The sequence below is a fragment of the Gymnoscopelus microlampas genome (assembly GCF_963454915.1).
Source record: "Gymnoscopelus microlampas genome assembly, chromosome: 11".
Classification (NCBI taxonomy): Eukaryota; Metazoa; Chordata; class Actinopteri; order Myctophiformes; family Myctophidae; genus Gymnoscopelus; species Gymnoscopelus microlampas.
In genome coordinates, this window is record NC_139948.1 from 26,657,645 (window position 1) to 26,671,571 (window position 13,927).

The 13,927-nt window shown below is 41.4% G+C and overlaps 2 protein-coding genes across 3 annotated transcripts in view; one reads left to right on the forward strand and one right to left on the reverse strand.

Annotated features, from left to right (window-relative positions):
• Positions 1-131, reverse strand: part of LOC311054685 (myosin-16-like) — a gene marked incomplete at its 3' end in the record, with an annotated part of 29,978 nt that extends 29,847 nt beyond the window's left edge. The window contains exon 1 of the mRNA XM_084070689.1: positions 90-131. The remainder of the gene's footprint in view (positions 1-89) is intronic.
• Positions 132-997: 866 nt separating this feature from the next.
• The window catches only part of smurf1 (SMAD specific E3 ubiquitin protein ligase 1), a 28,529-nt gene continuing 15,599 nt past the window's right edge, over positions 998-13,927 (forward strand). For both annotated transcript variants that reach the window (XM_084071720.1, XM_084071721.1), the window contains exon 1: positions 998-1,279. In XM_084071720.1, the coding sequence (XP_083927846.1) occupies positions 1,225-1,279 (55 nt within the window). In that variant the 5' untranslated portion in view covers positions 998-1,224. The remainder of the gene's footprint in view (positions 1,280-13,927) is intronic.

Below are 13,927 nucleotides of genomic sequence, written 5' to 3' on the forward strand. Positions count from 1 at the left end.
TGTGTGTGTGTGTGTGTGTGTGTGTGTGTGTGTGTGTGTGGGGGGGGGCTATTATTTGTCTATGAGACTTTAGCAAGCCCACAACCCACCTGCTGATAATGATCGCGTCTACTGTTGTTCTGGTTTCCCTGTAGACACAAATTGAATAATTTAATACAAACGAAGACATTAGAAGGTAATTTTCATATATTTTATTAAGAACAAAATATTACAAAATATAGGATGTAGGATCAGATGCCTAGCCTACTTACTAACAAGCATACTAAAAACATTGCATTTTATTTTATCATACATTTAATATGACTAATGAATATTACTAATACTTAAAGTTGTGCATGAGTGAGGGAGATTGTGATATGGAACAACGTGATGTAACCACAAAGGAATGTGTCATGATTACAGACAGAGAGAATCCCCCAACAAAATGACACAACAATCATAGCCTTCAGACACATTAGTTCCTCCTGCCCTTTTCCTCCTGAACTCCACGGGCACCAGTGTTGCCATGTCGGGTTATTATAAGCGATTTTGGGCTTCTTTTCCTGTGAAGTTGTTTGTAAAAATGGTAGTTGCGGGTAGCGGGTTGCGTTTTTTTGGGCTTGTTTCTAAAGTGTAGTCGCTTAATTTACGCTTGCTTCCAAATGTTTGAATTATTATTTAAACCAGTGGTTCTCAAATATTTTCATGAAAAACTTTTGTGCCAGGGAGCATTTATGTTTGTTAGAATGTCTCAAAAATATTCAAAATATTCCACATTTAATTGCAAGAGTTTTTGAAAATAGCAGATCTACGAGCTTGGATATTTCCAAATTGCAGACGCATATAGGTTTAAAGTGCTCATCATGTGGCCTAAGTTGCTTCTTTTGGGCTTGTTTTCCTGGACCTGGTCGCTTGTTTCTCTCTCAAAACCTGGCAACGCAGCTCCACGGGCACGCCTACGCTTCCCGGAGACGAGCACGTACTTGCCGTAACAGCGTGACGTCACAACGTGTTCTTTGAGAGCCAGCCCCCGAAAATGTTCGTCTGTGTTGTGAGATTTCGAAGGAACGGAGGAACGGGGGGGACTTTGCGATAAAATAATACACTTTTCCCCGCGAGCAACGCCGACACGGACCACGGATTTCAACACCGTAGCACGTCATCCTCCGACCGGGCTGTGGAATCGCGTTTTTCGGGGCGAAACCCGAGCGGGTTAGTTTGCGTGATCGTTTTCCCCCCGGAGTGATGTCGAATCCTGGGACTCGAAGGAACGGGTCCAGCATCAAAATCCGCCTGACAGGTAAAAAAAAAAAACGGGAGTGAAGCCGTTTCTTCTCACGGTCCTTGTTCAGTTCAACATCCCGGAGGCTCGTTTTAGTAGTCGCAAATGAGCACGTTAAGCCGTTGCTAGAAGGTTTGCCACAGCCGTTGCTTTGCCTAAACATCCGGTTTTTGTTGTATCGCCAAACATTAGCAGCGATGCTAGCGCGCTAGCAGCAGGGTTGCCATGTCGGCTTATAATAAGCCACTTTTGGCTTATTTTTCTGTAAAGTTGCTTGTAAATATTGGTGGTTGCGGTTTTATGGGCTTTCTGCTAAAGTGTAGTTGTGGCTTGTTTAGGCTTGTTTCGTAATGCTGTTTAAACAAGTGGATTTTAAACATTTTCATGTCAAGAACCCCCCATATTAAGTAATTCTCTACAACCCCCCCCCCCGATCTGTTAAACTGTTTTTTTGTTTCAAAATTACCACATTTTTTTTCTCCAATGTCTTTTTTTATATAGCAGACCTAAAAGCTTGTTGGTTATTTTCAAATAGCCGTAGCCTAGTCGCTTCTTTTTGGGCTTGTTTTTCATAGACCCGGTTGCTTGTTTCTCTCGCAAAACCTGGCAACACTTGCTAGCAGCTAACCAAACTACCGTTAAGCTGCCGAGTGGAGGACATTAAGCAGCAGAATGATTCAACTGGGACAGACAGACAGGCTGCTGACTGGCGCGTTCACACACACCATTTCACACCTAGAATCACGATAAGCAATGGAAAAATCACTCAATCAGATAGCAGTCTATCTGTCTGCCCATTGCCAGGTTACTAGCTAACGCTAGCGGATTGTGTTAGTCTAGTTAGCTACACCCATTTTGGGGGGGTGGGGGGGTTTGACCAAGACCAGCCGAGTCCGTCGTTTGACCTGAATGCGATGATGAGCTACACAGTAAACTCTTCTTTTAATTGAACTCCGAGAGTGTAGAGATGGAACTAAATGGGGTCCATTTGTACACTCAAATGGATTCGTTAACAGTGAGCAGTGTTGCCAGATTGTGCGAGAGAAATAAGCAACCAAGTCTATGAAAACAAGCCTAATATAAGCCTCATGAGCACCCTATATAAATTGGCTATTTTCAAAGAAATATCTTGGAACAAAGTGAACATTTAGGAATATTTTCAAGTTTTCAATCTTCTATGTGGGTGTCTGGCACAAAATAGTTTCATAAGGTTTAGTCTACAAATACATATTAATGTGGGGGTCCTTGACATGAAAATGTTTGAGTACCACTGGTTTTAACAACATTTAGGAAACAAGCCCAAATAAGCAACTACACTTTAGAAACGAGCAACAAAAAAAACGCTACCAATAGTTACAAGCAACTTGACAGAAAAACAAGCCCAATGTAGCTTATAATAAGCAGACATGGCAACACTGTCAGTGAGTAGGATTTCACTGTGTATGCTCCGTAGCCAAACGCAACTGTTGAAAATCGATCCCGTCGGCATATTTGACATGGTAGCCTAGATTATGCATGGATATTGATTGACACTATTCTCTCTTCCATCTTTAGTTTAGACAGATGTCTGACTCTTTTAACGCCAGCCAGGAAGAGCTTGACACGTTCGGGTCTCTTTTGATACAATCATCGCTGTGTGTTGTTCGCTTCAGGGTCAGACTCCTCTGTTATTTGATGCTCACATGGCAGATAGGGGGTACACACACACACACACACACACACACACACACACACACACACACACACACACACACACCACTGGAACAATGGGGTTTACTGTAGCTGCCATTGTAGACCTGCTGGGCAACCAGGGGCCTCTATTCAGATGGAAATGACGACCCCGTGCCGCTGGGCAGACGCCTTGTCCTCTGTTCTCCCAGTTCACAGTCTCACACACACACACACACACACACACACACACACACACACACACACACACACACACACACACACACACAGAGCAGACCTTGTAGGCCTGGCAGCAGCCTAAATATTTTCTAGAGGTGGTAGTGTGTGTGGCTACAGGCCAAGACACAGTCGAGTGTATGATTGTGATGGATGGGTTTTGAGTAGCAGTGTTGTCCAAAATGCTTCTCCTCTGGCTAAAAGTGTTAGGTACTTGATGTTTGTTTTGACTTGCCCATGTGTTCCCAACTTAGATCAACAACCTGTGCCATATGTATTTGCAAGCAGAGACGGACAGACACAACTCTGACTCGGACACATCTTGTCCTTGTCACAGTGTCTGCTGAGTGCTGACTCTTCTCACTTTAATACAAAGATAGCTGAGCCTCAAATGCTTGAGTTTTTGTTTGGCTGTGTGTGCTTTTGTTTGAGTGTGTGGATTTGAGTGCAAAATGTATCTTTGAAAATGTAAGGGGGTGTTTGTGTATGTCTGTGTGCACTGCGCAGGGCAGGCATGGATGAGAGCGAGAAAGAGTCATGTGTTTTTGTGTGTCAGCCAGCCATTATTTCTCTTTGGGTACAGGCAGACAGAGGTTATTGCCCCCACTGTGCCCCGCCCCCACAGGTATGAGAGGAATTCTAATTGGGTGAGGAATGTGCGATGAGCCAATGGGAGTGTAATGCTGCCTGGCTGGCCAACAGTGTGTTTAGTCTGTGTGTAGAGGTTGTTTGGCCTAGATCAGAGAGAGTAAAGAGAAGACCATGTAGGTTTTTGCATAGTCTTAGATCGCAGAGCCAAGACTGTGCATATATGGACAGTCACATTGCAGCTAATAGAGACAGTGTTGTGTCCTTCGTACACTGTCATTTCCCCAACAATTACGCTTGAGCTAAACTTGTTTCATTTAGTTATGTACAGGAGAGCTTATTCTGTATGTTATGCGTTATTAATCATAGTAAAATGATGCACAGTTTCGCACACTTGATAAAACCTATATGGGTTTTACACTTTAAAGTTTAATGATGCAACAACTGGCTCAGTGATAAGATACTAAGACCAGTACTCCTGTTCTTTGAAGTTTTATAGCCAGTACCCATGGGTTATGATTTTATTAGGTGTTAGAGCCTGAGTCGGAGTCCCATGGACATGCTTCAGATCACTTGTTCTCAGTGGGTTCCAGGGACCCCCAGCAGTCCTTGAGGGGCAGGGTGTCCCCAGCTAAATGAGGAGCAGTTTGATTTCACTATTATTTCACAGGCTAGAAGTTAGAATGTTGACTATTCAGATAATTGATTTCACTCTCTCCACTGTCATCTCCCCATCTACAGTATAAACCATTTACAGAATTCTGTACTAAATCTAGTCTAATAACCAAAAGAATCTCTTATGGGGTTCCCTGGACAAATCAGTTTTTTTCCAGCTAGCGATATGGTTGAATGACAAGTATAATATAGGCTAAATGCTTAAATGTTTCAAAACAAATGAAGACTATTCCAAATGTTATGAAATGTATGTTTTATGTCCCTACTAGAAAACTATGTAGGCTATTCAGGGTTTGATGCTAACGGTTGCTTGACTGCTCGTGGCAAGTAAATAGAACGTTAGGTCAAGTTTGCTTTCAGGTTGCCCGACGAGCAAGTGCATTTCGTCTGCATTAAGTATGATTGGTTATTAATGAAGAACAATGCTACCTTTTTACAACTAGTAGTTGCACTCATTCTGTTTTTCAAAGTGACCGTCGCCACTCGGCAGCTATCGATTTTAACGTTAATTTGTTCCACAAGCGTATATTTCACCTACCATTTTTTTAATGGAGGATTTACTTTTCGGGAAAGTGGGCATGACCTTTGGGCAAGTAGAACATGACCTGTACTTGCCCAACGGGCAAGTGCCTCTGAGACCTTAGTGTCAACCACTGCTATTACGGAAAACTTGGTTGTTCATCTCTGTTCTACCCTATTCACAGGAGTATTGTCACTGTCCAGCCACAGTAATTGACTGGTGGTGGCTTCAGAGTTACTCCAGTCACCTGATGTGTTTTTATCAGGCAATTAATTATGCTACAATACAGCCTAATGTATGAATAATAGATAGTTGTCTGCCGAAGGTAGGACACATTCATCACCCACAGCCAGAACATACCAGCATTTGGCAGGTCGCTGGTGCTAATTTCTCATCGTGTCTACACAAAAGCTGGGTAGAGTTTGGGGACCTCAGCAAAACCTTGTTCAATTACGGATGAAAAAGGAGGGCAATTCCTTTGTCCAGCCCATGTTGATCTTAAGCATGACACCCTGTATCATCTCATCACATCTAATGTGAATACCAGATTCTGGTAAGAAAGCTAGGAGTGTTGGTCTCAACCAGCTTTGTTTTTTAATATAATATATCCAGTAGACATTAGGATAGCATATAGCAAGCATGAAATATCTATATCTGAAATGGGAGACGAAGAAGCCAATTCATTTCTGTGAATAAAAAAGGCCCAGTTGAATGAATCACTTTCCTGTGAATGGTTGTTTCACTGATCTAACAGGATCATTGTAATTGGCCGGCGGGCGGCGGCGGAGGCACGTGTCGCTGGGGGTTTAGGCTGGCTTGTGCCAGGTACTCAGATTGGATACTAGCACCTTGGCCCAAAGCTCAACACACAGAGCAGAGCCAAGACAGCAGACAACTGATACTCACAAAGAGCTGGATGGGACATACTTGGAAAGAGGGCAAAGAGGTTGAGGAATGGGTTGGCGGGAGCTGTGCAAGTGAAGCCATCTAGAGAATGATCGAAAGCTGAGAGAAGTGGAGAGTAAAGGGGCAAAGGAAGTGAGAGAATCCAGTATACTTAGGAAGGATGCATGCATGCCTGAAACCTAATTTATACTTTGATGCTATATTGCTCGAGGGGGAAAAATATTTTCAACTGAAAAAGGTGTCGACAGCGACGCAACACTTGTTCCCCGAAGCATAAATTAGGCCTAATCCTCTGGTTGACTGAGGCCAGGGCACATGCATTCAAACATGCACACACTTGTGCACATGCACACACCCAAATAGACAATGTTTTTTTTTGCTTACTACTTTGGTCTTGTTGGTCAATGGTAAATAGAGATCTGCTTTTCTTAATCAGACGCATTGAGCACAAAGACCCATTAGTCTAGTGTGTGTCTGTTTGTGTTTGAACATCAGCACAGTGCTGTTAGCAAGCAGGTGAGATGTTTGCTTAGGTGTCCTTATGCTACTGCTTTTTTTTAGATGGCTAAAGGACCTGTCAATTTGAGTCAGGAAGTAACTTCATTGTAACCATTTTTCTCAGCCAGACAACCTACAGTGCCTGAGCATGTGCTCTGTGCATCACTCAAACACTACAAACTTCTCACTTGGCTTGACATTAAGGTAAATTGGCATTTTCTTGACTTTTCAAGATCAGTAGCCCCACCATTGTAACCACTGGCTAGGAGCATTACTTTTGATTTGACAAATAAAAGTCCCTAATTGACCCTCATAATGAAATGAACCAATCTGTTGCAAATTGCAATTGTAATTTATTTAGTTGAAGTTAGAATCTTCTTGTGGTTGCCCCTTGAGTGGACAGGCTGGACACAAGTATTTGTGAACATGTGTGTCAAAGTTTTAATAAACTAATAATAACCCATTTTAATAAACTAATAACCCACTTGAGTAGAAATGATAAATTATGTTGTCTTGTCTAAGAAAAAAAGACACTTTAACACCCACCATGGATGTATTATTGGAACGCTCCCCTTAACTTATTCAAACCTCACAGGGAAAAATGCTATTACTGTGTTTTGTGTTTGGTTGGGGTTCAAAGATGGGGAAATGACAATAATGCAGATATACATTTTATGCATAACCTGAAAGTTGGCGATCTGTAGGGAAAGTTGATGTGTACAGTTTATGCTTACTGTATATTGCGCTATTGGCATCAAGCCTGATAAAATGAAGCCATACGTGACACCAATGCACACTGTACAGCCTCTCAATGCAACAACACATACACACACAGGAGCTCGCCTCTGGGAAAATGTAGTGTTTTTTTCCTGCATGCCTTGTGAAAAGAACCTACAAGTGTGATAGGCGATTATGTAATTGTGACAGGCCTTATTCTGATTGGCAGGAGGGTAAAATATCTGCTATGAGTGTTATTTTTTTTTATGGCTCTAACAGTTAATCAAACACATTATTTTAATTGAGCATAAAAACATTAACGATAATTGATTTTCATTAAAAACAATTTATATCGACATTTCTAGGCTTGAATACTTGTGACAATGTTCACTTGTATAAATACCAACACAATACACAGACATAAAAGACATCCTATGATGTTATGATGTACGTCTTCAGTTTACATACAGTAGTATGAATGGACTGTGAAGTCTAATCGGGCTGCAGTTAATCTGAGTCTGACTAATCGATTTAGTCAATAAAAAAAAAAGCTATTTAGAATTTTCTGCATCGATTCATTGATATAAATAAATTCCTGCTTTGTCTGGTGTCTATGTGAACACAGTTGGCCCGTGTTCGGGGGGAGGGAAGCTGGGCGGAGATATTAGTCATTGCATGTATTCCTACGGGCTGGGGCGGCACCTGTCAGCAGGGAGTATTGGGCGAGAGGAGTGGGACAAAGGCCCTACGTCCTCCCGGTGGGGGCTCCTCACTGGCAGGTGAGTTAGTAGGATACAACAGCAGTGACAACACAGACATTTGTGTGGGGAGGAATTCATTGAAGGAACTAAATCGAAGAAGAAAAAAGGGGGGAAAAATATATAAATAAAATGTATACGTCATTTTTACTGCACTTCTCGATTAATTGAATAAGTAATCGATAGAATAATCGTTAAGATAATAATTGATAGTTGCAGCCCTATTTTTATTAACTTTTTTGCTTTGTCTGTGACGTCAGTTGTCAGCAGGTAGAAATGTAGCCTAATGGTTTGGTATAATGTTAGCCCTGCGCTGGGATTATACTAGCATAGCTATCATAGACAATAAGACAGACATAGTCGGCTGATTTAGAACTCATGATTAATGTACACAATCACATTAGAAGAGATTGTCATTATCCTACACTTGTGTGCATCCTGCTGTGAGTGGGAGGAGGCAGGGCTGTTGGACATATTGGTCATGTGTGTGTAGCACCTGCATAGACACTGTCACAGTAGACCTTTTATATAAAACAAATGGTCATAATGTACTACAGAGTACAGAATCCGATTCAACTAAGATAACTGAGGTGCTCCAGTGGATCTTCTCCATGGCCACATGACAATACTCTAGCGGGACTACCGGTACCTATCTTTTCTATACTTAGTTTATACTTACTTACTCCTGTATTTGTCTGCAGTGATCTGACAAAAGTCTCAATTATTATTAATAATAATAACTCATTTATATTGCACCTTTCAAAAACCCAAGGACGCTTAAATTAGCTGCATTATATTCAAGCCAACTCCAGTGGTAACACCAGTGTGACTGAAACTTTCTCTTTCTTTTCCCTCTCATACTCAATGTCACTCTCCCTCAAATCTTCCTGCAACTTTCGTTTCTTCAGACTGAGATTTTGGCCTGAAGTTTGGCCAGTGGCTTTAAAACATTTTTTACCACAAGGCTACACGAAAAAAAGACCACTCTACAATGTGCTCTAATCCACCCTTACATTAATGCTGCTGCAGTTGTGAACACACTAGAGGTGTGGAATTATTAAGACTCATCACGTTAAAGCACTTTATAAATAAAAAAGGATGTATTTGACTGCTTGTATTAACTCATTCACTGTCAGATTTATTTCTGGCTATGTTTGCCCACTGCCAGCAATTTTCATATATTTTCTTTAACTTTCAACAGGTCACAAAAAAATTATATTCATTATGATCGCATGTCCAATCGTTTGTAAACACAGGGTACGTGTCTGAGTCGCCCGGACAACAAACATTTCAACCGGGTCAGCCCCTTCTCATGCAGCTCCATGTAAGAATGCCATTTTTCGTTGAAGATGCACGGTTTTCTTACCTTTTCAGCTCGCCAAAGAAAATGTACATCCCTTATGATCGCGTGTCCGACAGATTGTCGTTATTTCCGTATCTGGGTGAGTTACAGTGAAAGTAGTCACTGCGAGTGATAAAGAACAGTGAGATCTTGTATAAAATCAATACAAAAAATATATACCGTATACGTTTTTTACGTCTGTGGCAGAATTGGTAATTGGAAAAAAATACATTTATTACGTCCTTGGCAGTGAATGAATTGACTTGGCCATTAGCAGTAAATATAGAATAATATAGAAAATGGAGATGCATCATAGAATGGAATCGTTAACAGGTGAATTGGAATTGAATCGTGAGGCCAAGGAAGATTGACGGCTCTTGATAATTGGTTCCCAAACTTTTTAGCTCAAGACCCAAAAGAGAAATTAAATGTCTGCCCTGGACTTTCTTACACGTTTTTGTATTATGTTTTTGAGTATATACTACTAAATAAGGCCCAGACTGCCTGCGTTTTTTTCCGATTTTCTTACCTTTTAAGTAGTCACAGAATATTTATCTCGAGTATGATCGATCCCCTGATGGTTGCTAATCCCGGAGGGTTTCACTCCGTCATCGCGACCTCCCGTTTGCTTGTTATCCGCTGTTAAAAATAGCATGTCTCGCCAAAAATACATAGCAAAACACAGAAGCCGAGATACAGGTTATTTCCCAAATAAATTAACCAGGAAATGAATGGAGAAGTAAATCTTTTCCTGGTTCTGTGAGGGAACATTTTCTTTATTAAAACATTTTTTTTTCAACAAAATAAAAACTTGTTTTTCTCGTCCATGGCAGGCTGAGGCTGAGTTAAGAAGAATTGACAAAACACCAGTATCACAGGAAGATAATGTGAATTTATGTTTTTATTTCAACGGCAATATGTTAACCAGCAAGCCGTAGCGGACCCTTGCATCGTGGAATCTGCTGGCCCAGAGTGTTTGAATAGTGCGTCCGGGCCAGAACCCTGATCTCTGTTCATTTAGGTGATTGTTACTATTGTGGTGAGCAGTAACACTAACACATGTGGCTTAGTTTGTTTTAGTTTTTCTGATTCATTGCACAATATTATCTATTAGAAATTAAAAGTTGATCAGTATTTTCATTACACCCTTTATTGTGGTAAAAATACAGATTTGTTATTATTTTTGTTCAATATTACCCAGTGTTTTCTATGCGTGAATAGACGTATTGCAGGTCCTACCAGTATTTGTGTAGAATGCTGGATACTACAAAGAAAAAAAAATGTTATCGCAAATTCCTGGAGGGGCTCATACCATAGCATAACCGTAGCTTTTCATCTCGCTAGTGTGTCTCTCATCTTACTCCCCTCAAGAACCGATAAATAGAACTCGCCATCATTGCTCTTGAGAGGGAGAAAGAGAGAAGTCAGAGAATCCTAACTCAACACAATACAATTACACTTAGCCAAAAGGGAGACAACACATTTAAAAGGGGATATATCGAGATAAACTGAGTTTGCCTCTTGGCCAGTTGTGACCTTGGTAGAGTGAGGCGTTCATCTTCACACTGAGAAAGAGCTGGACACACACATCCCTCCGCGGGGGGGGGGGGGGGGGGGTGGGGGGGGGAGAGATCCTCTACTGCACGTCTGGAGGAGGAAGCTGAAGCAGTCTCTCTGTCTTTAATGCTGTCTGTGGCTGTCGCTCTCTCTCCTCCCTCTATTTTCTGCCTTTATCTCTGTGGATTTTTTTGTCTACCTGCATCTTTGTCTTTTCCTCTCTTGTCTGTCTCTCAAGTCTCTACCTCTGTGTCTCAGTCTTTCGCTCTGTGGAAGTGATGAGGATGAGGTTGGAATGTGTGAGTCAGGAGGGGGGGGGGGGGGTGTAAGAGGGAAGTATATCCTGCAGCCATTCTCCACGGGTTAATCACAGGATATAGACCAGGCTAGGCCAGACACACACACAAACCACCACAGACACCACATCCTAAACCGCTAGCCAGCTAGCTGGCTGGCTGACTTGTTCAGTAACTGAATGACTGACATTGGTTGTCTGTGTGACTGACTGTACATTTTCTGGCTGGCTAGAGGACTGCCAACTTTCAAAAACGATCGTAGGGCCACAATGACATATTTAGGTATCCAAAGTAGCAATTTGTCTGCAACAATGAAACGGACAGACGTTGAATATAAATGTTCTTTTTTGTTTTTGCCCACCATACTGTTATTCTTGCTATGGTCAACCTCTCAAAGTTTGTCTACATAATTTTGATCTTACAATCCTGACTTGCACTACTCTGCTTGTTTGTCCTAAATTGAGTTCTTGGGCAGGAGTCTCTATAAAAACCCAAGGCTGTCCCCTATCACCTGGAATGGATTAAGGCCCGGGCTACACATATATGGATCTTTTTCTTTTTCTAAACGCAAATGTTTCTGTGCACTTAAGCCTCTCAGCCACACAAATACAGCGTTTTTGGCTCAACAGTCTTTTTTGACTCGTTTCCGAACGTTGTATTAAAAATGTATAAGCAGCCGCAAATTTCTACATGTGTCTATAGTAAAGACGGCATGATAAAATTAAAGAACGGTTGTAAAACATTTAAAAATTGGGGTTTCTGATGGCTTGTGCCGAATTTAACCGATGAGCATGCCTGACCTGCTGCTGATCAGGAATGCGCTCCTGTGTTCAATGAGTTTCTGCGTTTAATAATGTAATGATGTAAAGGATATATGATTTGAACATGGTACATCTTTATCAGACATGAGTTTCTGCGTTTAATTATGTAAAGTATATATGATTTGAACATGGTACATCTTTATCAGACATAAATTTACCCTCCAATGTCAGCTTTTTCAGGCATTTTAACAATTGTTGAAGTATTGGGCCTTAAAAGTAATTTAAAAATGTGATATGTATTTGGCCCCTCATTTATAAAAAAAAATAGATGTAAATATAAAATCAAATTTAACATTTAATTTGCAGCTGGTCAGGGATGCGCTCCTGTGTTAAAGGCGTTTCTGAGTTTACGTGTGGAAAGAGATATTTTTGTCATGTGGACTGGTAATCTTTTTCCCTGTCTACACTACAGGACGAAAATAGCCGCTTAGAAAAATATCCATACACGTGTAGCCCAGGCCTAAGACTCAAATAGGCTATATGTCCTCATAATGATCCTCTACTGAGAAATATTGCGTTTTGTAATGAAGCCAAGGCCCTTTTTATAGATTGCAATGTAGAAATGATCCGTAGCTGCAGATTAGTAGATGAGACGCCACTCACTGGGTCTAGTTGGTAACTAATGACCAACTGTGTTCAATTTATGAAGGTATCTGAGAAGCAAACGGGTGCTTCCTCCCCGATCTCAATTGCCTCGCCAGTAGGCCTCTCGGGTTCGACTCCCGCTTGAGACATTACTTTTCCTAACAACCGCGGACTACTTTTTTTTCGCAGATTAAAGGATAGTTTTGGACCGCGACGGAGGGGCGCAGTCTCAAGCGAACTTGAGCCACGAGAGGCACCACCGAGTGCGCAAGTTGCCGTGCCGAACGTTGCAAAGTTCGCTTGAGCCTACTCAGCCCCGTCCGAGTTATGTACCGATAGGCACGTAAATTATCGCCCTCCCTAGGCAATGCCAGCGCCGAATATTATTTTCCACCATGGAAGCACGGAGTACTGCATGACTGGGGGCGAAGCAGGGGACGTGGCTACTGAGATCGGGCACAAAACACACGTTGGCGTCTTAGAAGGGGACTAGCACTTCCTTTGACCATAGTCACACGGTGGCCATATTCACATGGCAGCCCTTTTACTCTTATGTCACACTGGCCATCTCGTAATGTGAATAATGACCAATTGGGCACCGTTGTGTACCGTTGGCAGGTCTGGTTCCTACAGGACTGAATCACAACAGAGATTTGGGTGCTTCATTTCGGTACCACTTAATGCCTGAGCTGTCAAGTGGTGCTCCAGACAGAGCGATCATTTAGGGCCTACATTTTAGTCATCACTGCACCACATGTACGTGTGACTAGTAAACAAACAGCTCTGTCGAGCAGCATGTAGGCTACCATTAGCTTGTTAGCTTAAACACAGTTCAAAATGTTCTATTTCTTTTTTATTTCTAAAAAAGCCTATAAAATGTTAAATGGTCTAAAACTGTGTAGCTGCAGTTAATTCCAAAGGATTCCCACACTGGGACATGCAACGTATACAAGGGGGGACAAGTCAAATTTATGGAAACATCTGGTGATGCACAGGATACAGTGAACACAGAACGATGCACCATGTATAATGCTTAATTTATACTCGTACACCATATGATGATGTCGCTCACTGAAAGTAGTAGACCTACACGTGATGTGCTGTTGTGGATCTACTTACTATAGGTTGATGTTTTTATAATAACCAACAGTAAAGAGTCGCAAAGTAGCTGCCATTGCGGTGCTTTCAGTCCAGTGTTACTTTATTAAGTGAACCCAGTAATATAACATTGTACCAAAGGTTCCTACTTATTCGTACCAATACTACAGTGGGGATATTCAGTTATCATTATTAATGTAAAGTAACATTGATTACAAGTCTTGCATGTATACCATCATCAGTTTTGTGACTTTAAAATGTTTTAGTTTTACACTGTTAATAAGTTGATATACATTGATATATTACCGTAAAATTCTCTGTTTTAATTTGCCTTATTGGCACCAGTCCAACACCATTTTAAAATAACCGGTATAGCACCGGTATCAGATAAAGCCCAAAT